Source organism: Rhineura floridana, chromosome 8 (genome assembly GCF_030035675.1).
Source record: "Rhineura floridana isolate rRhiFlo1 chromosome 8, rRhiFlo1.hap2, whole genome shotgun sequence".
Taxonomy (NCBI): Eukaryota; Metazoa; Chordata; class Lepidosauria; order Squamata; family Rhineuridae; genus Rhineura; species Rhineura floridana.
The window spans coordinates 11849123-11873142 of record NC_084487.1 but is presented as its reverse complement, the minus strand read 5'-3'; the positions used below and the strand labels follow the sequence as shown (position 1 = coordinate 11873142).

The window sequence follows — 24020 nt, the reverse complement described above, 5'->3', positions numbered from 1 at the left end:
ATGTTGCCTGTTTACACCTCTATGCCATGTGGGGAAGGCCCACAGCTCAGTGGTTGAGCATCCGCTTTGCATGCAGAAGGTCCCAAGTTCAATCCCCGGCATCTCCAGGTAGGGCCGAAAATGTCCCCTGTCTGAGACCCTGCAGAACTGCTGCCAGTCAGTGTACTGCGCTAGATGGACAAACCATCTGACTCAGCTTCCAATGTTCCTATGACTGTCATTACAACAATTAGAAAGCTTCAGTTGAGAATTTTCTCACTCTGAAGAGAAGCCACAGTAGTTAGCCAGAAAAGGCTAATCTCTCCTCACCGCCACCACCACCACCACCATTTTGTTTATTTCCTCTTTTCCCCAAAGCCCCTTGCTTTTGCAAGGACCCCATGAGCACACAGCAACAGCACTGAACCCCTCGCCCTTCCTCTGAGGGGACTTTACCAATTAGGCCGTGCACGTTGGATGAGAAGTTGTTTGCAGGAGGTACGTAGATTCCCAGGAAGTTGACATTGACCGGATGCTTCTTCCACACGCGGTGAAGCAACACCAGGAAGGACAGGTCTCCGTCAACAGTGATGTTGACCTTGCTGTCTTTCTTCACAGAGACTAGGAGTCTAGGAGAGAAATATCAAGTGGGCACATGAGTAGTGTTCTGAGTTCTCTGCTTGGAGACATCATTGGCTGGGCGTTGGAGGACTCGTTGGAGATCAAGCCTAGCCCTGGTGTCCCTAAAGCTTATCTAGCACTATCTTGGTTGCAACGTGGTGACATCTTCAAAAGAGCTGTCTCAGACATATGGTGCAGAGCGGTAGCCAATGTGGTGCCATCCAGATATTGCTGGACTATAACTCCCATAATCCCTGTCCATTGGTCCTGCCAGCTAGAGCTGATGGGAGTTGTAGCCCATGAACACCTAGAGAGCAGCATGTTGGCTACCCCTGCTGTAGGGGCTAGAGTCGTGAACTTAAACTGGGCAGACCTGGATTTGAATTCCGTACTCTGTAATGAAACTCACTGGGTGGCCTTAGTCATTCTCCTTCAGCTGAGCCTAGCCTACCTCGCTGGGGTGTTGTGAGGAGGGTAATGAGGGAGGTTCGCATACACCTCCCCATGGAGGAAGATAACAATGTAATAAATGCAAGACATAAATGCCTGATGCATGCCGAGCTGACAACTTCCCTGATGACGGAACCAAACCTGGATTTTGGCAACTGCTGATACGGCATAAGAAGAGCCCTGCTGGCCCGTCTAGTCCAACACCTTGTTTATTATTGATTTATTAGATTTATATCCCGTCCTTCCTCCCCTTAGCAGCCCACCAGGGTGGCAACAAAAGCACTAAGAACACTCTAAAACATCATCAAAACAGCCTTTAAAATATATTAAAAACAAAACAGCCTTAAAAACATATTAAAAAGAAAACATCTTTAAAAACATATTTTTTTTTAAAAACAAACTAACAAAGTGCCGAACCAAATGCTGACGGGAAGCCCACAAGCAGGACCTGGGAGCAAGAGCCCTCTCCCCACTTGGAGTTCCAGCCCCTGGTATTCAGAAGCATGCTGTCTCCAACCGTGGAGACAGAACACAGTCATCATTATTGTGCCTTTTGTATTCTATTGTAAACCACTTTGAGACCTTTTAGATAGTAAGCGGTCTATAAATGGAATAATAATTATAATAATAATTATTATTATTATTTTATTGCCGGGGAAGGCCAAAGGCCGTCTCTAGTCCAGCATTCTGCCCTCCCAGTGGCATCGTAGGAGGTCTGGGAAGTTGCGTAGAAACTTCTAGACTCTGTCATGATTTTGTTTGTCCTGATTGGCTGGGAGGCGTCTATGAAACTCTGCAGCAGTGGCCTGCTCATCCGGCTGGGGTTCCTGTTTGCGAGTTGGCCCTGTTGCAGGCTGGCACTCCAGCGTGCTGCTTGGAACAGGGGAGGGACCAGAGCTTAGTGGCGGAGCATGTGTGCATGCAGAAGGTGCCAGGTTCAATCCCTGGCATCTCTAGCTAGGGCTGGGAGAGAACCCAAAGAGCTGCTGTCAGTCAGTGTTGACAAAACTGAGCTAGATGGACCAGTAATCTGACACAGCATAAGGAAGGTTCCTATCTTCCTATTTTCCCGTGACATGACTGCGGAAGAGCTGTAGCTCAGTGGCGGAACCCCTGCTTTGCCTGCAGAAGGGTCCCAGGTTCAATTCCCGGCATCTCCGGTTAAAAAGGATGAGAGAAGAGGCAATGGGGAAGACTTACGCTATGGCCCTGGAGAGCCACTGCCAGTCAAGAGCAGGCAAAGATGGAGATGGACAAAGAGCCTGGCCGGGTCTGGAGCAGCTTTGTACACTCCTAAATTTGTTAGCAGGCTTGCATTCAAGCCAATTGTTTAATGCTGCAGGCTTGGACTCCACTCCATGCGCACATTTACTCAAATGGCAGGACCCACTAGTATTGTGGCATTAATAGTAGCTGATTGTCGGGGCTTGCATAGCACCAGGCAAGTTCCTTTGGCCCAGCCAAAACAGCCCCACAGGCCAAATTAGACCCGTCGCCCAGAGGTTCCCCTGCATTAATACTTACACACACAGACTGGAAATAAAATCACAAGAACATACAGAGACAAGCTGCAAATCAGTGGTGGGGACAGAGCCTAAATGAACTCAAAAGTGATTAGAAGGTGCTCCCCCCACCCAATATAGAGATCCATATGCCTAGGCAAGCCCTGATGTCCACCCAATTTTCCTTTTACCTCCTCCGAATGAGGCTCCCTGTGTCAGACCAGGAAAGGGATGTGCTGGAAGAGCTGTCCTTCAGGGTGATGGCCTCAGTGCTGACTTCGAGCTTTAAGCCTTTGCTTTCAAAATTAAACCCAATCTTGCCAAAGTACGTGTTCAGTTTATTATTCAATGGCTTCTTGGCCCCAACGAGCTGCCCATTAACAACAATCCCTATGAAAAGGAAAAAGAAAGCATCCAGCATTTTCGCAGGATTCAACATGATACCCAGGATGCTCTCATACATTATTTTATTTATTATTACATTTATATCCCACCTGTCTTCCAAGGGGCTCAAGGTGGCATACAAACATGATTCTCCCACTCCCAATTTTATTCTCACAACAACCCTATGAAGTAGGTTAGGCTGAGAGACAGTGACTGGCCCAAGGTCACCACCCAGTGGCTGAATAGGGATTTGAACCCTGGTCTCATGGGCCCCAGTCCAACACTCTAACCACTACACCACACTGAATTCTCTGATTTAAAAAAAAAGCTGTGTGTGCTCTAGCATTTTGAATGACAGAATGAGTTGGGAATTATTTACAAGTGGGTGTCCCGGATGCAGATTCATACTAGGCTAGATTTCTACAGCTTTACATACAACTAAAATAAATTATTTATATAACGGCGTCGGTTGGGAGATTCTCCTGTCAAGTTTGCTTGCAGAAACAGAATATGCATTTCTTTATTTTTTTTAAAAAAAACATTCCAAACAGCTGGTGCTCATTGGGACTGGTGGGGCGGACGGCAGGGAGCCCAACAGTAGGTGGCGCCAGAGCCAATGACAGGCAGAGTCAACTCATTCTAGCTTTGTCTCCATCCTCCTCACTGCTGAGTTCTACAAGGACAACACGGAGACTAGAGAGAAGCTGACAGGCAGGGCCAACCCCAGGACTGGTTATAAGTAAGAAAGTTGGCAGATGAGGGCAGACTGAGCTTGCTGGGACAATGCCCCACTACCCCAAATGGACCAGCCTCCGTTGATTCCGAATTGTTGTTGTTTATTTTTACCCTGCCTTTCGGCCAAAAGGCCCTCAAGGCGGCTTACAAAAAAATAAACACAAATATAAAAATACATCAATAAAAAAACAATACAATTTACAAAAAGCAGCTGTTACAACTTCCAATAGAAATACATTAACAAATCACAGAGGGAAAATCAGAAGGGTAGCAGTGAACTTTGACCGAGTGCTCCTTGCAGTCTTTGCAGCTCTTGAACGTCTCTGGCCAGCTCTCCACCAGGCACTGGAGGCTGATGTTGGTTTTTTTAGGGGGCATGAAAGAATCAAATGTAAAGAGTTTATCATTACTGCTTTAAAATCCATCAATAAAAGTTCAAATTTAAGGTATGTGAGTTGTTTTTAAGGCAAAATGTGAAAATGTCGGCATTATAAAGACCAGCCTGAAATGGTCAAATTTCAAATATGCAGAAGCTTTGTTTCAGTTCTTTTACCCACACAACTTGCCTCCCCCTAATTCTTCACTCCCACTGCAGCCTGTTGCCCCACATCTCAGGTCTTTCCTGAGGGCCCCCTGAACCTCAGGAGGGGCTTTTGTGGGGATCACATGGGGCTGCAGTGAGGAGGAAAGGAGCATAATTCCCCCTCCCTGAGCATAGTTGCACTTGCATGCAGAGCTTGGAAAAGTTACTTTTTTGAACTACAACTCCCATCAGCCCAATCCAGTGGCCATGCTGGCTGGGGCTGATGGGAGTTGTAGTTCAAAAAAGTAACTTTTCCAAACTCTGCTTGCATGGCAGCATTGGATAAATCCAAGGTCTCCAGAAGAAAAACTAAAATCTCAAGGTGAGACACCACCAGAATCAAGCGGGCAGCCTGTTGTATGCTGTATCTGATGAAGGCATCTAGCTTCTTCCAGGGTGTCCATCACAGTCTAGTTTCAGGCACCAGGTATAGCCAAGCTCTTGCCCAGACTGGCAAAGTGACATCCTCTTCTCCCACCAGGCACCTAAACGCTCCACCCCTACCCTACCAAGCCACACCCACTGATCTCCCAGTCTCCACCCCCTCCTGTCTCAGGGTTTGAACCTCAAACCCTGGCTTGGAAGGCAAATATATTACAGTCCTCAATGGCTCTTTTATCTCTTTCCAATTCAACCCCTTGATCTGCAAAAAATAAATACAAAGTCTATGTTTTTATTACTGTTTTTAAATACATAAGTCACAGATTTCTCCCTTACCAGACTTGGCATCTGAAATTAAATTCAGGATTGCTCCAGGTTCGGAATCTATATTGAAGCAGATATTCTTATGTTGCCTTGGCAGGTTGATGATGAAATGGGGATCATTATCCACTGGAAACAAATAAATAAATGGTGTGTATATTTGATGTGAAAAAAATACGAAAAGCATTTGCTAAATATAACTTTTCCATTGCATATCTACTGAAGCTTGTCCATTGGGTGGCACTGGAGTGGAAATTGAAAGCATTGAGATAGAAAAAGGACATAGTTCAATGGCACAGCATCTGATTTTCATGTACCAGGCACCCAGTTCAATGCCCGGCAGCATCTCCAAATAGGCTGGGAATGTCCTCTTTCTGAAACTCTGGCAGTCCACTGCCAGCCAGTGCAGACGATATTCAGTGAGAGGGATCAACAGTCTGATTCAGTATAAGGCAGCTTCCAAGAGTCCACTAAATGATTTCAGCGCCATCATCCAATTACACTGATTTATGGAAATATAAAAACCTACTATCCAGGACTATCCCAAAGAGAATAACCACTGGTTGGTATGCCCTAACCATTCTGTTCATAGTGCACCATCAATGTACACGAAAGAATAATAAGCAAAATATAGGTCCCCGCCTCAAAGAGCCTACAATCTACATTTTGCTGGTGAGCTGGGGGGGGGATTTTGCCCCTTCAATTACAAATGATTGACCCTTCCTACAGTTGTCTATGGTCTGCAAATAAATTCCTCATCCCACCCCACCTCCCAATGGCAAAACCGTGAAGAAAGGGGCTGAAGTGGGAACATCACACTAACTGATCTGTGAGGCAGACTGATCTCAAACCTGTGCTGCCTAAGAGAATGCACAGAGCCATTATGAATCATGCCCTGTGTGACACACTTCACGGCTGCAAACAAGGTGGGTTTTTTTTATCATTATTATTTTCCAACACAGCAGAAAATGAAAATCCCAAGAGAAAACAAGGGCAGAAAGTGGGAATTTGATAGGTTCACCTTTAAAGGTGACCTGAATTGAATGTCTCCCTCATTCCTCACCCTGGGGAAATGCTTGTGCCTCTCACCCATGCTCTTAGACATTATTGCCTTCCACCCACGCACATATGATTAAAATGCATCAGCAGAATGATTAAATATCTGCATGGTGTAGAGAAGTGCCAGAGTTGACTGCTGGGCTTCTCCAATTAAAAAGGTTTCAGTTAACAAATCCAGAACTTAACTAAGTATCCTAGTGGGTTCAAGCTTTCTGTCTTGAGCTGGTTCCTAATCTGAGTTACTCTCTCCTCCCTGGAAATGATATTTCCTCAACAGGCACCATATGGTCATTTGTATATTTTGGACTGTTGGGCAAATAACATCGGGGGCAAGGGGTAGAGGGCAACTGATATCGGAAAAACAGTGGAGGGGGTGGGTGGGAGGATTAATAATTCCTCTTCCAGTTCTGCGGCCCTGATCCAAACCAGGTTCATAGGAAACAGAGGAGGGTAAAGCTATCAAATGTCTAGAATGGAGCTCGTAGTCATTCCATGCATAAATCCACCCCTGCCTCCATCACCCCCACAAGCGTTCTTCATCAGAGTAGTTTAATTTAGAAAGAACAAGCTTTTTTGTTGTTGTCACTATCTTTAAACAAAACAGAGGTCAGAAATCCTTGCTGATCTACTGCAAATCACCTACAGAAATACCAGAGCTTGGAAAAGTTAATTTTTTGAACTGCCACTCCCATCAGCCCAATCCAGTGGCCATGCTGGCTGGGGATGATGGGAGTCGTAGTTCAAAAAAGTAACGTTTCCAAGCTCTGAGAAATACCAATAGACCTTTACCTTCTTCCATCCACCCCTGACACAGGGATGGGGCAGCCTCTCCACCAGGGAATCAGCTAGGCACCCCCTCCTCCCACTTTCACATCCTACCCTAGAGAAACACAGACACATCCTACGGCACCCTAGGCCCAAACTCAGAAAGGCACAAGCTTTCCCCTTACAAATGCAGTTGCCTCCATGCTCACGTTTACCCATGCTTACAATGGCGGCTGGTGCCCATTGGGACTGGTGGGGCGGAAGGCAGGGAGGTCAACAGTAGGTGGCGCCAGAGCCAATGTCAGGCGGAGCCAGCTAATGCTAGTTTTGTTTCCACATTCCTCCTCTCAGCTGAGCTCTACAAGGGCAACCCTTTGACTAAGGAGGAGGAGGAGAAGGCTGGCAGACAGGGCCTTCTCTTGGACTGGTTGAAATCCAGAAGGCAGGCAGGAGGGGGCTGGCTGAGATTGGCGGGCAGTGCCCTATTTATCCGAATGGAGCAGCCTCCACTGTCCCTTTACAAACAAAACTAAACACCACCACCCCAGCTACACCAAAGGATTCCCTTCCACACCTCATCAATAACTCTCCAGTGCTGCCACTTCACCTGAAGGCTACTTCCAAATGCCAGGCGCTGGGGACAAACAGAGGGGTCTGTCTCCTTCCTGACCTGCTTGGGGGCTTCTCAGAGGCATCTGGTTGGCCACTGTGAGGAAGCGGAGGCTGGATCTTTAGTCTCACCCATCAGGGCTCTTTCTATGATTATGCTAGTCCATGACCTGCCCAATACAAGGGGTAAAGGCAACCTTCTGCACGTGGCAGTTTCAAGAACAGGGTTGAAACCCTCCCCCAAGCACCCTGGCCCCCAAATAATTTGGGGCCTAGATGAAGGAAAAATGGATTTCTTTCCCCTCATTCACACACAACAGGCATTAAAAGCGAAGCCTGTGTGTAGGGAAAAGCAGAGAGGTCAAGGTCACCTCTCTGTAAATTCCTGAACATCCTTCCGTGCCAAGAATGGCTAAAGCGTGACCGCAGATCATTTATTTAGTATTGTTTCTCTTGATTACTAAACTTTTACTGTGTGATCTTGGAAACCAGGTGTCTGATATTAGAGAGCAGCTAAGGGAAAATCTTCATAACAGAATCAGAAGTGGAAGACAAGATAAAATTCTAGTTTGATATTGATTTTTTGTCCTCTAATCATTTTTATATTATGTGGCCTTCAGCTATAATGTGGTGATCTGAAATTAATCCTTTTCTTTAGCAGTGTATAGAACTTCCAGTTTTTCTAAGGCAAGCCAATCTCAGTCTTACATCATGGCTTCACCCAAGGAACATGCCATTATGTCCTAGAGATGTTCCTTGACCAGCTTGGCTGATCAGAAACCATGATGGGAATGAAATGCATAGTACAGAATCATCAGTAATTATGACAGCAGAATGGTGAGATCTGAAAAGGGGGAACAGATTGATATTAATCTGCAGAGACAACTAGGCAAGAAGATGGGAGTTCTCTACTTGATTATGAATATACATGTATTCATTTTAATAAAGCTATCTGGTCGGTTAGAAATATTTCAAGAGAGAAGAAACTGTTATGTTACACAGCAAAAAACTTGGAGGATTGGTTGATTTCTGTCACATGCTGTAATTGTACTCTATAAAATATCTGTGCATACTATATTTCTCTACAGTTCCTTCCAGACTTTCTGGGGGCTCTCCCTGCATATGCTTGTATACTTAGTAAAGGCCTACCTTTTTGCTTTAAGCCTGCGTCTTTAATTTACTTAAAGGACCCCCAGCAAAGACCCCACAGGAGAAAATAACAATTTCTCCATCAGGGAGCCTCAGGCATGGGGGTGGGGTCAAATGTGGCCCTCCAGACCACTCTATCAGGCCCTTTGGACTCTCCCTAAGACCCTCCCCCAGGCCATCCTCCTCACCACACCCTCTTCTTGCTTTTTTGCTTAGATTGATGGAATGGTGTGTGTGTGTGTGTGTGTGTGAGTGAGTGAGAGAGAGAGAGAGAGAGAGAGAGAACATGTGTGGCTGGAATCCAGCCCACTATACAAAAGTAAGCAGGGCTGATGCCAGACCACCATAGGCTCTTGGCACCAGACTGTTGTGGAGGCCCCAGCTTGTGTGCATGTGCATGCTTTAACACACCTGATAGTGCTACCTCTTGTGTCGCTGTGTCAGTGTGCATGCCTGCCATTGCCCAAGATGGCAGTGGGGTTGTCAACATGCCCCTGCCACCATCTTGAGTGATGGCAGGCATGCGCAATAGTGCGTTGCCATCCCCAGAGCTTGGAAAAGTTACTTTTCCAAGCTCTGGCATCCCTGTCGCCATCTTGGGTGATGGCAGGCATGCGATAATGCATAAGGTGGCACAACTGTGAGCCGGGCAGCTTGGCAGTGAGCCGGGCAGCTTGGTATCAACTACACCTCATACGGAGGTTGCAACCCTACCTTCCTATTCATCAGCTCCCACTGGTGGTACATGCCCTGGTCACCTCTCGATTAGACTACTGCAATGCGCTCTACGTGGGGTTACCCTTGAAAACGGTCCGGAAACTACAACTGGTGCAGAATGCGGCGGCACGCCTGCTTACAAACAGCCGCCGCCGTGATCACATCACGCCAGTGTTATTTCATCTACATTGGCTTCCAGTTGTTTTCCGGGCCCAATTCAAGGTGTTGGTCTTAACCTTTAAATCCCTATACGGTCTCGGCCCAGTTTACCTGAAGGAGCACCTCCAGTACCACCAACTAAGCCACCCGACCAGATCAGCCACACAGGGCCTTCTCTCCGTCCCACCAACGAAAACAGCTAGGTTGGTGGGGACTAGAGAGAGGGCATTCTCAGTGGCGGCCCCCACTCTCTGGAACTCCCTCCCGTTCGATCTTCGCCATGCCCCTTCCCTAGATACATTTCGCCGAGCCTTAAAAACATGGCTCTTTGGACAGGCCTTTGGGGTCCCTGGGGTGGGCTAATTTCTTTATATTGTTTTAAAATTGTCTATTGATGGCCCTGTACTCCCGCTTTTTAAAATGGTTATTGTTGACTGCATTGTATTTTATTATGTATTGTATTATTATGTATTGTTGAATTTAATGTTGTATGTCGCCTAGAGTGGTTTCGGCCAGATAGGCGACACAAAAATTAAATTTATTATTATTATTATAACTGGGTATATTTAAGCACACGTGGGGGTGGTGTCATCTGGGAGAGTGGAACTCCATGCCACCATCCAGTCGTGCCAAATGACCTGATGCTGGTGGGGATCAGGGAGCGTGAGCTCCACCCTCCCAGCCACAGGGGCCCTCGACCACTACAGGAGCTCTCGACCAGTGCCTGACCTGGCTGCCTGCTGGCGCCAGGCTTGAAAGTAAGAGTCACGTCAACATCCTACTATACCATGGTAAGAGTAGGGAGGGGCGAGTCTGGCAATTTCGGTTTCTCTTTGTTTCTCATTTTTCCAAATCTTAAGTTCAGTTCTCCACCTTGTCACATCAGTTTGCAAATTCTTTTTTTCCAAGTCCTCATGAAAAATCCATCCTCATTTTAGTGGAAATTTCTCCTAATATGCACATTTTTGCAAGCCATTTCCCCAAATATAATGCACTCCGTGTATTATTTTCATGAATGCATGCATTTCTATGCACACCTTACCAGATGCATTTTTCTACATGTTACTGCAATGGAGAACTGCACTGCAACATTTGGAGAAGTGCAAATTTCAAAGAACGATTGCGTTTTGGTTCACATGTCATTTCAGGATGCATGAATTTGTCTTTAAATGCGAACAGAATCCATTTTTTCTCCATCCCTAGGTAAGAGTCACATCTACCTTTGTCTCTGGTCCTGTTCATCACTGTCATGTGGCCCCCAGAAGGTTGCTTACAACAGAATGCGGCCCTCATGTTGAAAAAATACCTTCCCCACCCCTGTGGAAGAGGATGGGAGGTGTGTCTCTGCCACCATCCACCACTGTTATCTTGTGAAGGCCTGTACTAAACCAAAGAAAGAGACAGTAAAATAGGAAGCCAGTACAGTACATCTTCTACCTGCATGTATCCCACTGTGAGCTGGCTTCTTTGTGTCCAAAGATGAGGTAGAATTGCCAGGCTTGGACTGGCCTAAAATTAAAGGACCTGTTGTAGAAGAAGACGGATGATATATAATTATCCTACTGATCAGCAGTGATCCCTTTTGGAAAAAGAAATATTGTCAAAGTGGAATCTGCATGTCTTTTAGTAATTTGTGGTCACATACATGTTTGTGGTGATGGGGGTAACACCCTATTCCCTTCACAGAGCTACAATCCCCAGAAGAGGGGCTGACTGTGGCCACTGAGCTCCGCCAGGGGAAAAGCAGTCTCCTAACAACTCGCAGCACCCTTCACAAGATACACTCCTCAGGATTCTTTGGAGGAAGCCATGACTGTTGACATTAGAAAAATGTCTGGCGTGGATGTGGCCCCCTGATTAGCCAAGCCAAGCAGCTGTGAGTCTGGCTTTTAGAACACTGACAGTTAGTTCTTACTGAGCATGCCCTGCACTATCATAGAGTCCAATATTTATTTTCTTAATTTAATTAATAATCAGCCAGGCATTTTTTTCTGTTTAATCTGCAGAAGATGAAGGTCAGAGTGTGGGGCAAGGTCAGTAATAAGAGTAAAGGTACTCTGTGAATATGGCTGATATTTAATTAATTTCAACAAATTATGAGGCCACTGAAAGAAAAAAGTCCAACAGGGGTCTGGATTTTTTCCCTCTTGTTTTACGCTTTGAACTCTAGATTCTCTCTGAGTGTTTTGCGTATTCCCATGAAAACTTAGAGGGTTGTTAAGCAATCATCTTTGAGTTCAGGACTATATGTTTTATAAGGTTTTGTTCTGAAATGAGCGTATGGGAAGCAGCAGAATGGCATGCAGAGTATTTTCAATTTAACATGGTGGAATGTGAAAAACCCACACTGACTATAGTATACAGCCACTCATGTGACTGTATAATTATTGCAATCTAAATGCATCTCAGTGTAGCGGGGAAGACTGTGACTAGGTGGTCTGTCTGCCTGCAGGTGTTCATTGCTGATGGGCAACTTCAAGGCCCCTGATGCTCTTTCCTCTGATGGTTCTTTATTCTGGTTTGCCTTTCGGGCAGCCGTTTGTAAGGCAGGACACAACAGAGCCACCCGACGTAGTGAGGAAATGCAGATGGCAATAAAAATGCGAGTCAGTCCAACACCTGTTACCTGCATGTATAGCAGAAATAGTTGGACCCATGACCACAGCTAATGGACCCCCTGGTTTCGGTGTGGGCTTCACCCAAGATGGGATGGAATTGTCAGTCGGTGCTTGGCCAATAACTAAGGATCCTGTTTGGATAAACGAAGGAGATAAGTGTAATGTGTGATTAGTGCATTGTCCACAGAGTGTCTGGGATATTTATTTAAGACATAATTTTCATTTAAACACCTTTTGTCCTTTATTTGCGTCATTATCATAAATGTCTTGAATGCAGCCATTACAAAAACAAAAGCGTTAGCGGTACTATGTGGGATGATCCCCTACAACCCGTGAAGCAGTGGAGGCTGGTCCATTGGGGTGGATAGGGTGCTGCCCCACCAACCTCAGTCAACCCCCACCTGCCTGCCTCTTACTTACATCCAGTCCAGGGGCTGGCAATGCCTGTCATCTCCCTCCTCCTTGTTGCCCTTGTAGAACTCAACAGGGAGGAGGAGGAGGAGGATGTGGTCAAAACTGGAACTCCCGTTGACCTCCCTGCCTTCTGTTCTATATGTCTCAAAGGGTGTCAGCCATCACTGCCCCAAGGTATCTTCACTGCCCTGAAGAAACACCTGGCCAGAGGATCCTGCTCTCCGCAATAAGGGTGTGTCAGGACAGGTGAAAAAGAAAGAGCTCATGTCTTGCAGAGGAAAAAGGGTGGAGCCTCAGGGAGAAAAGGGATGGCAGGTGAAGATAAGGAGCAATGTCAATAGTCCTTTGTCAGGAGAGCCCAGGTGGCATTTGCAAGACCAGAAGCTCAGGAGGGCCAAGGATGAACACCTCAATGTTGGGCTTATCCCAACATTTTTTTTTAGATCCCTGTCTTGCTTCTTGATCTTGACTTTTTTTACGTTCTGCTAAAAATATTAACAGTTCTTGAATATTATATGCAGTATTCTACACATATTGTATGCTACAGAGGCATACGACAATGCATACAACTGAGTAACAATACGTGCTGATTACCAAATTACATAATTACAAAATTATGCTGCAGAAATAAAATATTGCATGGGGCTGGAGTCTTATACTTTTGTGCATATCATTGTGAGCATCATTATGTACCATTTTGCATGTAAATAGTCAAGTGTTTTAAGGAAAAGAAAATGAGCATGCATAGCAGCTCAGACATACGTGGGCGGTCAGTGCAAGAGGTGGTCTGATGTAGTCGGGGCTCCATGCCAGTGGGGCAGTGGATTCTACTCCAGGGGTTTTGTCCAAACCTTCAAGGAGCTATCCAAAGTGCTGAACCGATTTTTGGGAATAGGTGTGAGTACCTTGGAAAGCTCCTTGAAAGTTTGGTCAAAACCTGGAACGGATTCCTCTTCCCCAGTGACATGGAGCCCCCCGCCGCCACTGATTTGATGCGGGCAAAGCTCCATTGGGCTGGAACTTCCACATTCCATGCATACATATGTTAAAAATGGATTCCTCCTCCAGTCCTAGTCCTACCCAGTCCCTGGCCTTAGGGTTGCTAGACAGCTAACATTCTGTTGCTTTCTACAGTCAAAGCGTCATGACCCCCCTCAAAAAAACCCCTAACCATTCACACTATGTTGAGGAACGCACAGATGAAGAGGAAACACAAGCTGCTGCACCTGGGCAGGAGTCTTCCCCATAGGCCATCCTAGCCTCACAACATAGGTCTTCCACTTTCCTCAGATTTAGAGGACAATAATATCCACAATAACATCCTTCCACAGCATAGGAGGCAGTGCCTGCAGCATCAGATGTGGCTCCTTTAACTCAGCACAGCCATCTCCTAAGAGGCGGGGGGCAAATGCAGCAAAGGCCCTGCCAGCCAACATAAGGCCTCACAAGGGCTGTAACCCAGTGACAGAGCATCTACTTGGCATGCAGAAGTTCCCAGCTTCAATCCCTGGCATCTCCAGGTAGGGCTGGGAATGTCCCCTGCCTGAAAGCCTGGAGGGCCACTGCCAGTCAGTGTCAAGAATATTGAGCTAGGTGGACCTATAGTCTGACTTGGCGTAAGGCAGCTCCCAGTGTGCCTCAGAGGGGCCCCATCTCTTTGCTGAGACAACACATTCCAAAGCTCAGCCAGCAGGATCACTGGAATCAGACTAGAGCAGTTCAGTTTCTGGCACAGCAATATATTTTGAGGAGTTTATCCAGTGCAAACCCTTGGTTCATACAGACTTCACCACTGCCGTGCGTGAAGCCAGACATGCACTCCTGCTCTTGTTGATTGCAGGGCAAGTTCAACAGCAGTGAGCAAGTGAACTTGGTGAACGTCAGGCTAGCAACTCCCATCAGAAAGCAAGGCCAATGGCCAGGGATGATGGGAGTCAGACAACATCTGGAGGGGCACAGATTCACCACTCCTGCATTAGTAGGTTTACCGGTGGCACTGCCACCACTTTCTCTGGTTTAGCCATAACTAAGGAGGAGAGCACTTGCTCTCTCTGCAAAGGGTCCCAGTTTCAATCCCTGGGGTCTCCAGGTAAGGCTGGGGAAGGCTCCCCGCCTGAAACCGTGGGGAGCTGTTGCCACTCATAGAATAGTAGAGTTGGAAGGGGCCTATAAGGCCATCAAGTCCACCCCCATGCTCAGTGCAGGAATACTCAATACTCAATGTAGACAAAACTGAGTTGGATGGACCACTGGTCTGATTCGGTATAGGGCAGCTTCTTACATTTCCATGTTGAGATTGAAAGTTTCCATTGGAGAAGGGCGGTAGCTCAGTGGCAGAACATCTGCCTTGCCTGCAGAAGGCCCCAGGTTCAGTCCCCAGCATCTCCAGGTAAGCCTTGGAAAGACCCTTGTCTGAAACCCTGGAGAGCCACTGCCAGTCAGTGTAGACAGTACTGAGCTAGATGAGCCATTGGTTCCAACAGCTTCCTGTGTTCCCATGTTCTTGCTTCCGTTTCCCCTGCAATCTCCAAGCCCCGAGAGAATAGGATATAAATCAGATTCGTTCAAGAGACCAAAACAGGTGGCTGAACGGCCAATAAACTCCAGACTCTGTCAGGCTCTGTTCCTGAGCTCAGGGCCGCAGTGTCTATGATGCCACTCGAGTTCTCTATTGTCAGTATGGAAGAAAGGCACTATGTCCTGAATAACACCTAACAGGAGGATTTTAACACTGTTTGACATAAAGTAACCCACCCCGAAGATCAAGCCTTTGCAACATTCACTGCATTTACCCGGCGGCACAATTAGCAAACAGGAAATCAAAGCGCAGAAAAACATTCAGGACACGTCACAAATTGTGTCAGTGTCATAATCTATGTACATTAATGGCCGGGCTGGGCTTGGAATACTGCGTACAGGATGTTGGAGAGCTGGAAAAGGTTCAGAAAAGGGGAACCAAAAGGGTCAAGGGGATGGAGTGACTCCCCAGTGAGGAAAGGTTACTATATTGGGGCTTTTTAATTTAGAAAAACGGGGAGCAAGAGGGGTCATGACAGAGGTGTATAAAATGATGCATGGCACGGAGAAAGTGGATCGAGAGAAGTTTTTCTCCCTCTCTCATAACACTAGAACTTGGGGACAACCCATGAAGCCGAATGTTGGAAGATGCAGGACGGACAAAAGAAAACACTTTGTCACACAGAGCATAATTAAGCTACAGAATTCACTCCAACAAGAGGCAGTGATGGCCACAGGGGTGTAGTCATCCAGGGTCTTTGGTGTGTGTGTGTTTTAGACCCTTTACTTTTTTGGAAGCAGGGTCCCAGCAGGTCCTTATGTCTCCAGTGTCCTATTAGACAATCAGCCTGAAAGGGCAGTGTGTTAGCCACTCAGAAGAGTCTTCTAACAGGCTTCCTCGTCCTTTCCTGCTGATTGGAGCTAATCAGAGTGAAAGGAGGTGAGTCAGCCGTTGAGAAGACTCTTCTCAGCAGCTAACACATTCCCCTTTGATGCTCGTTGGCTCCTAGGGACGTCTGTTGTGGGAGATGGCATTATCAGGGATGTCATTCTCAACCCAGCAACAAAATAAGGGGGGACCGTGGCTGTGACCAACATAAAGGGACCCTGCACTTCTGAATTTGCCACTATGCTACTGGATGGCCAACAATGTCAATGGCTTTAAAAGACAATTAGACAAATCCACAGAGGATAAGGCCATCAATGCCACTTGCTAGGAATCCTAGGTCAGGAGAGTGCTCATGCACTCATGCACTCAGGGCCTGCTTGCCATCTGGTTGGCCACTGAGAGAATGCTAGGCTAGATGAACCTTTGGTCTGATCCCGCAGGGCTCTTCTTATATTCTTATGTTAACCCTCATCAGTCTCAGCCAGCATGTCCAGTGGTCAGGGTTGAGGGGCATGTGGTCTACAAATGTGTGGAGACCCAAGGCTGAGGAAGTCTGGCCTGAGGAAGTGCACTTAGTGGGGCTGGGGCTGAAATACACCCTATATTCGTAGAGGTGCAGGACATCTTGTCTCTGGTGTGTTGTGTTCAGGGACAGTGGGTAATTCTCCAGTGTGCCATTAAAACAGCTCAGCCTCCAGCCTCTGCCTTCCACTCTTCCCTTGGACTAGGAGAAAACTGCTGCAGGCCTATGTTAAGAGCCTTGCCAGGGAGCTGTATATAACCTTGTTTAAGAAAACTGCTAGCAACACCTGAAGTTAGCAGACAAAGCTGAACAGACTACAAACCAACCAACCACCACCCCGCAACTGATGAAAGTGGGGGGAATGCTAGTCCCTCCCTTTTCTTCTGTTTGCTAATCCATTGCCATCTCATAACTATAGCCAGGAAGGTGGGACGCCTTCCTACTACTTCCCCCTTCCTTCTCCCCCAGGTGGTGTTAAGAGGCACCAATGGCCACATCCATATCTACTTTGTGTCCCCCAACATGCACTGCTGCCCCATTGTGAACCCAACTGTGGGCAAAAGATCCAGAACTGATTAATCTGGTTTCAAATCAGTGTAGCAGTACAGATGTCCCCCATGTGCCCTGCCGAGTGCAGCCTTCTTTGCACCGCGCAGAAATAGCAACAGCAAGCAGACAAAGCTGCAACCGCTCAGAACGGCAGCACAAGAAGCACTCTTCAGGCATTATAGGACGGATGTATGTTCCTAACTAAAATCCCAGGAGTCTTCAAGAATCCTCAAAATCCCAGGCGGTCTCTTCAGAGAACCAGCTGGTGGCCTTATTCCAAGAGTTTGGCTACCCCTTTCCATCACTGGACACCACTCTTTCTGTTTGTTTTCATCTAGTGTTTTTAGCCAGTTCAGTTTCATCTTTTCCCCATCACAGTGTCTGCCTCTATAGGTCCTTCCTCCCCTTTCTCGCTCACAGATTCACCACTGGGATTGGGAGGCCCCCAACCCCTTTTCTCCTTCTTTTCCCTTTCCCCCTTCCAGCGTGCTCTTTAGGGCAGCCCCACTTCCCTTTGTAGTCTACCCTGTTCCCCTCTACTCCTCCTGCATTCTTTGCTCTTGCTCTCTCCTTGTCTCCTTTGACTTCCTTCACCTTCACTCCTATCCTCTTCCTCTTTCTCCTTCCTGCTGGGACCAAGAAGCAACGCTCTCGGATGCTGCCTTTAAGCTGCTGCAGGACGCTCTCAGCATCCTCCCCTGCCCAGCGCCCTCATACCCCCCGGCCACTTCTGCTTGCAGTGCCTCAGCTGTGTGTTAGGTAGGGATGGAAAGATCGGTCAGTTTCAGGTCTCTAATTTCTCATTTTCTTAAATTCAGTTCCCCACATTTCTGCAGTAATTTGTGATTTATTTATTTTTTAAAAAAACAGTCCTCGTGAAAATTCTCCGGCATGTTAGTGCGAATTTCTCCTAATAAGCACATTTTTGTAGGCAGTTTTGACTAACGCACACATTTTTGCAAGCAATTTCTCGTCATATAATGCATTGTTGTATGTTATTTTCACTCATAGATTCGTTTTTATGCAAACTTTCCCCAACATATGCATTTCTGTAAACATTGTTTGGCTGGCGAACTGTACTGCAAAATTTGAATAAGTGTGAATTTCGAGGGATATCTGTGTTTCAGTTCTCATATTGTTTTGGAAAGTGTAAATTTGACAGATCTGGCTTGAAATGTGAACTGAATCAAATTTCTCAGCCATCGCTAGTGTTAGGTCAGCTACAGAGCCACCCACGCAGGGTGCAACAGTGCCTCTCAGGATCCCATCACATTAATCAATAAACTAAACACTGCAACAAATAGCGATGGGCACAATAAATTATTGTGATTTTCTCTGTATTCGGGTTTTGCATTCTCTTCCTCTATGTCTCCATTGCAAATAAAAGCAAGTGAACATACCAGCATGTATGGCTGATGCAGTTGGCCCCATGACAAGAGACAATGCATCCTTTGTCTTTGATGTGGGTTTGGCCCAAGATGGGATGGTACTTTCAGGCTTGGGTTGGCCAACAGCTAAAGCACCTGTATGGGGAGAAAAAGGAATGAAATGGCAATGGGCTCGTGTGGCACCACGTCACACCCTGACGCAGAGCTTGGAAAAGTTACTTTTTTGGACGACAACTCCCATCAGCCCACTCCAGTGGCCATGCTGGCTGGGGCAGATGGGAGTTGTAGTTTAAAAAAGTAACTTTTCCAAGCTCTGCCCTGACGGGAACAGTTGGAGACAAACTGGAACCGACCTGGGCAGCAAGTCCTCTTGCGGTCTTGGGGCGAGTCAGCCAGCATCAGCTCATCTCCATTTGGGCTCTCAATCAACATAGCCATGTACGGGGTTACGATGTGATGGTCCAAAGACATCTGCAAAATTCTCTTCGTGATATTCCTTTTTAGGGCAGCCGTAGGGGCCTGGTTTCTATGTGGTGCAAAAACACTGGATGTTAAAGGGAACCAGAAATATATGTTGATGAGATATGAGGAAGGGTTTGGGAAAGGAGGAACGAAGGGGGCTAAGTGGGACCCTATATGGCAGGGCTGGATAACCTGTGGCCCCCCAGATGCAGAGCTTGGAAAAGTTACTTTTTTGAACTACAACTCCCATCAGCCCAATCCAGGGGCCATGCTGGCTGGGGCTGATGGGAGTTGTAGTTCAAAAAAGTAACTTTTCCAAGCTCTGCCCAGATGTTGCTGGACAACAACTCCAGTTATCCCTGATCACTGGCTATGCTAGCTCAGGCTGATGAGAGCTGGAGTTCAGCAACATCTGGAGGACCACAGGTTACCCAGCTCTTCTAAGACAGAGTGTGTCATGTGTCCTTATGGTCCTTGAAGTCCAGTTTAAAGATAAAGAACCCTAAGAATTGATAGCAGAGTGGTCAGATGTGCAGGTCTCATTCCTTTCCACTCTCATGAGATGTATTGCATGTCTACTTAAATTATAATAATCCCTTCTAGATTTGCATCAATACACATACATCCGTATTTGCAACATTTACACAAATCTGTGTCCTTGTTTGTTTTCTTTTTTTGGCAATGTGCAAGTGGCCACTCCACATTAAGACCCCACAGACACTGGGTTCCATTTTCCAACACGCCAGGGAGGACTTAACAGTGAAGGAGACCAAATGCCCTCTGGGATGGGCCCCTATAATAGAAAACTGCTGATTCTGGGTAAGAGATGACGAGGCTGGTGAAGACTGGAGTCTCCTCCAAAGCTGCTGTTATTATCACTCTTTGTTACCCACCCTTCACCCTGAGGTCTCAGGGCAGGTCTCAACAATTTAAAATACAACATCAAAAACAGTTTAAAACAAATTACAACCACAAGAATAAGGTGGGTCCTAAAAAATATACATCTTAAGTGTCAAAGACCTGGGTAAAGAGGTGCATCTTCAGTACAAAACATTAGGGATCAAAGGTCCTAAAGGGAGCTGTCTACCCACACTTGCTAACTGCGGATTCTTGTCTCTTTTCCATTTTTGTTGCTGGTTCCTGATCCCCTGAGGTTCACATTAGCGTAGCCATTTTGGTGCCCCATCCAGCATGACCCCATCCAGCATGGCCGATGGTCAAGGATGATGGGAGGTGTAGTCCAGCAACATCTGGAGGGCACCATGTTGCCTGCCCCTGCATTAAGGTGATGGAAAATGATTGGGGTTGGGGAGTATGTTGTGCCCTAAAGCAGAGATTTTGCACCCACTGGCTCACCAAATCCTCCACACAATCACCTCTATCTCCCTTTTCTTTCAAACGCAAACAGGTGAAACCTTATTTCCTCCCACCCCACAGAAGGTATACTAACTAAACAAAGAATTACCAGCGTTGGATCCCAGCTATTCCTGCTTTAGCACTAAAATAATACAGATTCTTTCTCTCTCTGTCTCTCTTCTGAAAAGGCTCTCAGAAACCCACTGGCTGCACTCCTCACCTCTCAGCCATCAGCTGGTTGATGGTAATATAGGCCCACAACCTTTCAGTGAATTTGGGGTCTGCATGCACATCTTGGCTCAGGAACTCATCCAGTCCTTCGACATCTGCCAGGGTCTCCAAGACTAATTGTGCATTGGACTGCAAGCAGTGACGAGAAAGAAGGCAGTGATATGCAGCTGTGCACGCTAGCAACTTCACACCAGGAGCTACATTTATTTATTTGTGAGATGTCTTACTTCCCTTTCACCACAAGATCCTAGGACGGGACCCAGCTATATGATCGTATAATATTAACATCCAATAAAACAATTTAAAGCAAACCAAATAATGCATATCAACAATCACACAGACCTTAACTGTCAAATGACACGGTAAAGAGGTGCATCTTCAGCTAATGACAGAAAGTATAAAATGAGGATGCTTCATGCACCTCTGTGGGGAGGAGATTCCACATTTTGGGAGCTGCCACAGAAAATGCCCTCTCCTGTGCCACTATCCCCAGTGATTCCGAGGGCAGTAGAACTACCAAAAGGGCCCCCTCTGTGGATCTGAACACCTGAGAGGGTCTGTAGACGAGAAGGCAGTTGAGATATTTGGGGCCTAACTCATTTAGGGCTGTAAACACCAATCTGAACATCTTGAATCAGGCTCAGAAACTGACAACCAACACAGCTGTTTCAAAACAGGGGCACTGTGAGTTAGGCATGCGGTTCGCTGCCTAGTTCCGATCTGCTTGTATTGCAATAGTCCATCATTCGATCCCGATCCGCCCTTTTTGTTTTCTTCCTGCTTGCTTTGGCACTTGCCGATTCAATCAGCTGTTTTGGGGTTTTTTGGTTGTGAAAAAATGCGTAATTTTTAAAATGTAAATGCCTGTGTAAATGATCACGGTGTTCCACGTGGTTTATTTCCCCCCCTGTTTATCACACCTACACACGAATGCATCAGCTTAGAGGAAATTATGAAGATAATTACGTAAAATCGGGGGGGAATTTGAAAAAACATCTGTGCTGATTACAGCCACTGCCTGCCGCAAAAAATCCGTGCCATTCTGAAAAGATAGCAGACTGTCAAATTCAGTCAGAATCCAGTACTAAATCTGATTTAGCGGTTATTCTTCCCCATCCCTACTGTGAGTTCTAAATGCGTTTTGGACCCAGTGAAGTTTCTGAATCAAGCCCCATATAGAGCTCATTATGACATTGTTTGAGGATCTACTGAAATGGTTGTCTTAGTAATTCTATCTACACGAACAACAAAGACAGGCAGAGATTAGTGCTGCCCCCAAACCTGCCCTCCAGTTTCTCAGTTTTGCTTTCTTCCCTTACCAAAGAGGCTTCCATTTTGTTGCCCTTTAGAACTGTGAATTTTGATTAAAAGAAGTGTGAATTTCGTTGATGTGTAGTTTCAGGAAGTGTGAATTAAGTAGATTCACAGTTAAATGTGGACTGAAACAAATCTCCGCCCACATCCTTACTAAGAAAGCCCCCCCCCCCAGCATAATGGTATATACACCTGTACTGGAGAAAGTGATATGTTGACAAACATTGTACTCACGGCAGTGGCTGTGATCACACTCTGCAAATGTTGCACGTTTTCCGTGTCAACTTTTCCTGCCACCACAATCTCCGACCCTCCAAAGTAGTTGTGGAAAGTGTTGTGGGTGATGTCAGATACCAATCCCTGGGGGTAGTTGAACTCCAGATTTTTCAGAAGAGGGGTAGAGACTTGATTGTAGAATTTCTGCAAATTCCAGAGGCACAAAACAAGTGAGGAGACATGGATGGGCCTACGGTCTGGCAAACAGAGTCATTGAGGTGGGGAAAAAATAATTTGTAATTATTTAATTTTTCTTTCTTTCTCCCCTTGTTTGTATTTTATTTTATGACATTTTATATAGGAGAGAGGGGGAGAGAGAGGAAATTCACCTTCATCTGAGATGAGGTCTCCTGGTTCCCGAAAATCCTTTGTGCAGCTCCGTGGTTTTCATGAGCCAGTCTTTTTAGGAAATCATAATCCACATCAAATCCAATACCAAGGCAGAACAAAGAGATATCATCCTGAATTCTCTTCTTCACATTCTTCTGAATTGTAGGCAGCTTAAGTTCTCCTGGTGGGGATGGAAAGGAAGAAAATAGTCACCTTCTTCCAGGTTTGCCCCATAAAAGTGTTGCGGGTTAGTCCAAAACATGAAGCTGCAGCATAAAAAGCAATTAAAGATGCTATTTCTTCCTGGTTTCTTGCAAAACACCTTCTTCCTCCTTTGGCAAATGATGCAAAATGAAACCCTGGGGCTGCAATCCTACGCACACATACCTGGGAGCAAGGCTGCAATCCCAGCCCACTTGCTTGGGAACAGTGGTGGCTGGTGCCCACTGGATCTCGTGGGGCAGAATGCAGGGCGACCAACTGTAGAGTCAGAGCCAATGACGGGCAGAGCCAACTAATTCTGGCTTTGTACCCACCCTCCTCCCTGCTGAGTTCTACAAGGGCAACTCTGTGACAAGGAGCAGGAGGAAGGTGGCAAGCAGGGCCACCCCCTGGACTAGCTGTAAGTAGGGAGGCATTCATCTGAGGGCTGGATGAGGACAGACTGAGCTCAGTGGGGCACTGCCCCACTTTCCCTAATGAGCCAGCATCCACTGCCTGGGGAAAAGCCCCATTGAATTCAATGGGAATTACTTCTGAGTAGACCCGGTTAGAATTCCAGCCTAGGGGGTCCTCCAGGCTGGTGCTTTATTGCAAGTGTATTCTCCGAGATGTTCTCGACACAATAACAGTGCATTTTGTTGTTGTTATGTGCCTTCAAGTCGATTACGACTTATGGTGACCTTATGAATCAGTCACCTCCAAGAGCATCTGTCATGAACCATATTGTTCAGATCTTGTAAGTTCAGGTACAGTGCATTAGTGGAAGGTTTGTTCTCCTTTATTTGTTCTGATATGCTTCTCCAAAGCTACCACATGATTGCTGTCCAGAGGGGCTATAGCGCAACAAACGTGGGACAACCTCCCCCCCCCCACCGTAAAACATTTGTGGAATGAAAAGTGACAGGATTTTAGCAGAAGTCACAGGATAGGCACTGACTGGAAATGAAGCAGCATGATTGCTCCAAAACGTTTGCAGGCACAAATCATATTGAAATCAGGATCACATGTGACTGACCTACCAGCATCGCAAGATCAAATCACCATAAACACACTATAAAAAGGATGTCTGAGGTAGGGGGTTAAGTCCCACTGAATCCAGTGGTGCTTACCTCTGGGTCTAGGACTGCACTATAAATGAAAGATTCTTACCAACAGTAGGATCTCCATCTGAAACCAGCACGATCATGGACACGGAGTTGGCATCCAACATTCCCAGATTTTTGGCTTCATTTAAAATAAAGATGGCTCGGAGGAGAGCATCATTAATGTTTGTTCCTGTTTCAAAAAAATAAGAAAAAGACAACAAGGAACTACAGATGCTGTAGGAGGCAAATGCATTTAGATCCCATGGAACTTCAGGATGTGCCTATAGCTTTTCCCGTGCTGTAATCAGTGGGAGAGCTGCAGCACAATCCTGTGCATGTCTTCTCAAAAATAAGCCCAACCAAGTTGAACGAGGCTTACTTCTGGATAAGCAAGTATAGTATTGCAGGCTCAAGCATGTGCTTACCTTCAGC

The 24020-nt window shown here is 46.3% G+C and overlaps 1 protein-coding gene across 2 annotated transcripts in view; it reads right to left on the bottom strand.

Annotated features, from left to right (window-relative positions):
* ITIH2 (inter-alpha-trypsin inhibitor heavy chain 2) overlaps nt 1–24020 on the bottom strand; it is a 49690-nt gene that overhangs the window by 2477 nt on the left and 23193 nt on the right. The window contains exons 11-21 of one of the 2 annotated variants that reach the window (XM_061638297.1): nt 23653–23778; nt 22281–22462; nt 21910–22095; nt 20351–20490; nt 18666–18838; nt 18325–18447; nt 12041–12163; nt 10852–10938; nt 4972–5085; nt 2744–2942; nt 436–608 (exon numbers count right to left, since the gene is read on the bottom strand). In XM_061638297.1, coding sequence (XP_061494281.1) covers nt 436–608; nt 2744–2942; nt 4972–5085; nt 10852–10938; nt 12041–12163; nt 18325–18447; nt 18666–18838; nt 20351–20490; nt 21910–22095; nt 22281–22462; nt 23653–23778 — 1626 coding nt within the window. The remainder of the gene's footprint in view (nt 1–435; nt 609–2743; nt 2943–4971; nt 5086–10851; nt 10939–12040; nt 12164–18324; nt 18448–18665; nt 18839–20350; nt 20491–21909; nt 22096–22280; nt 22463–23652; nt 23779–24020) is intronic. The other variant, XM_061638298.1, reaches the window with a different exon arrangement.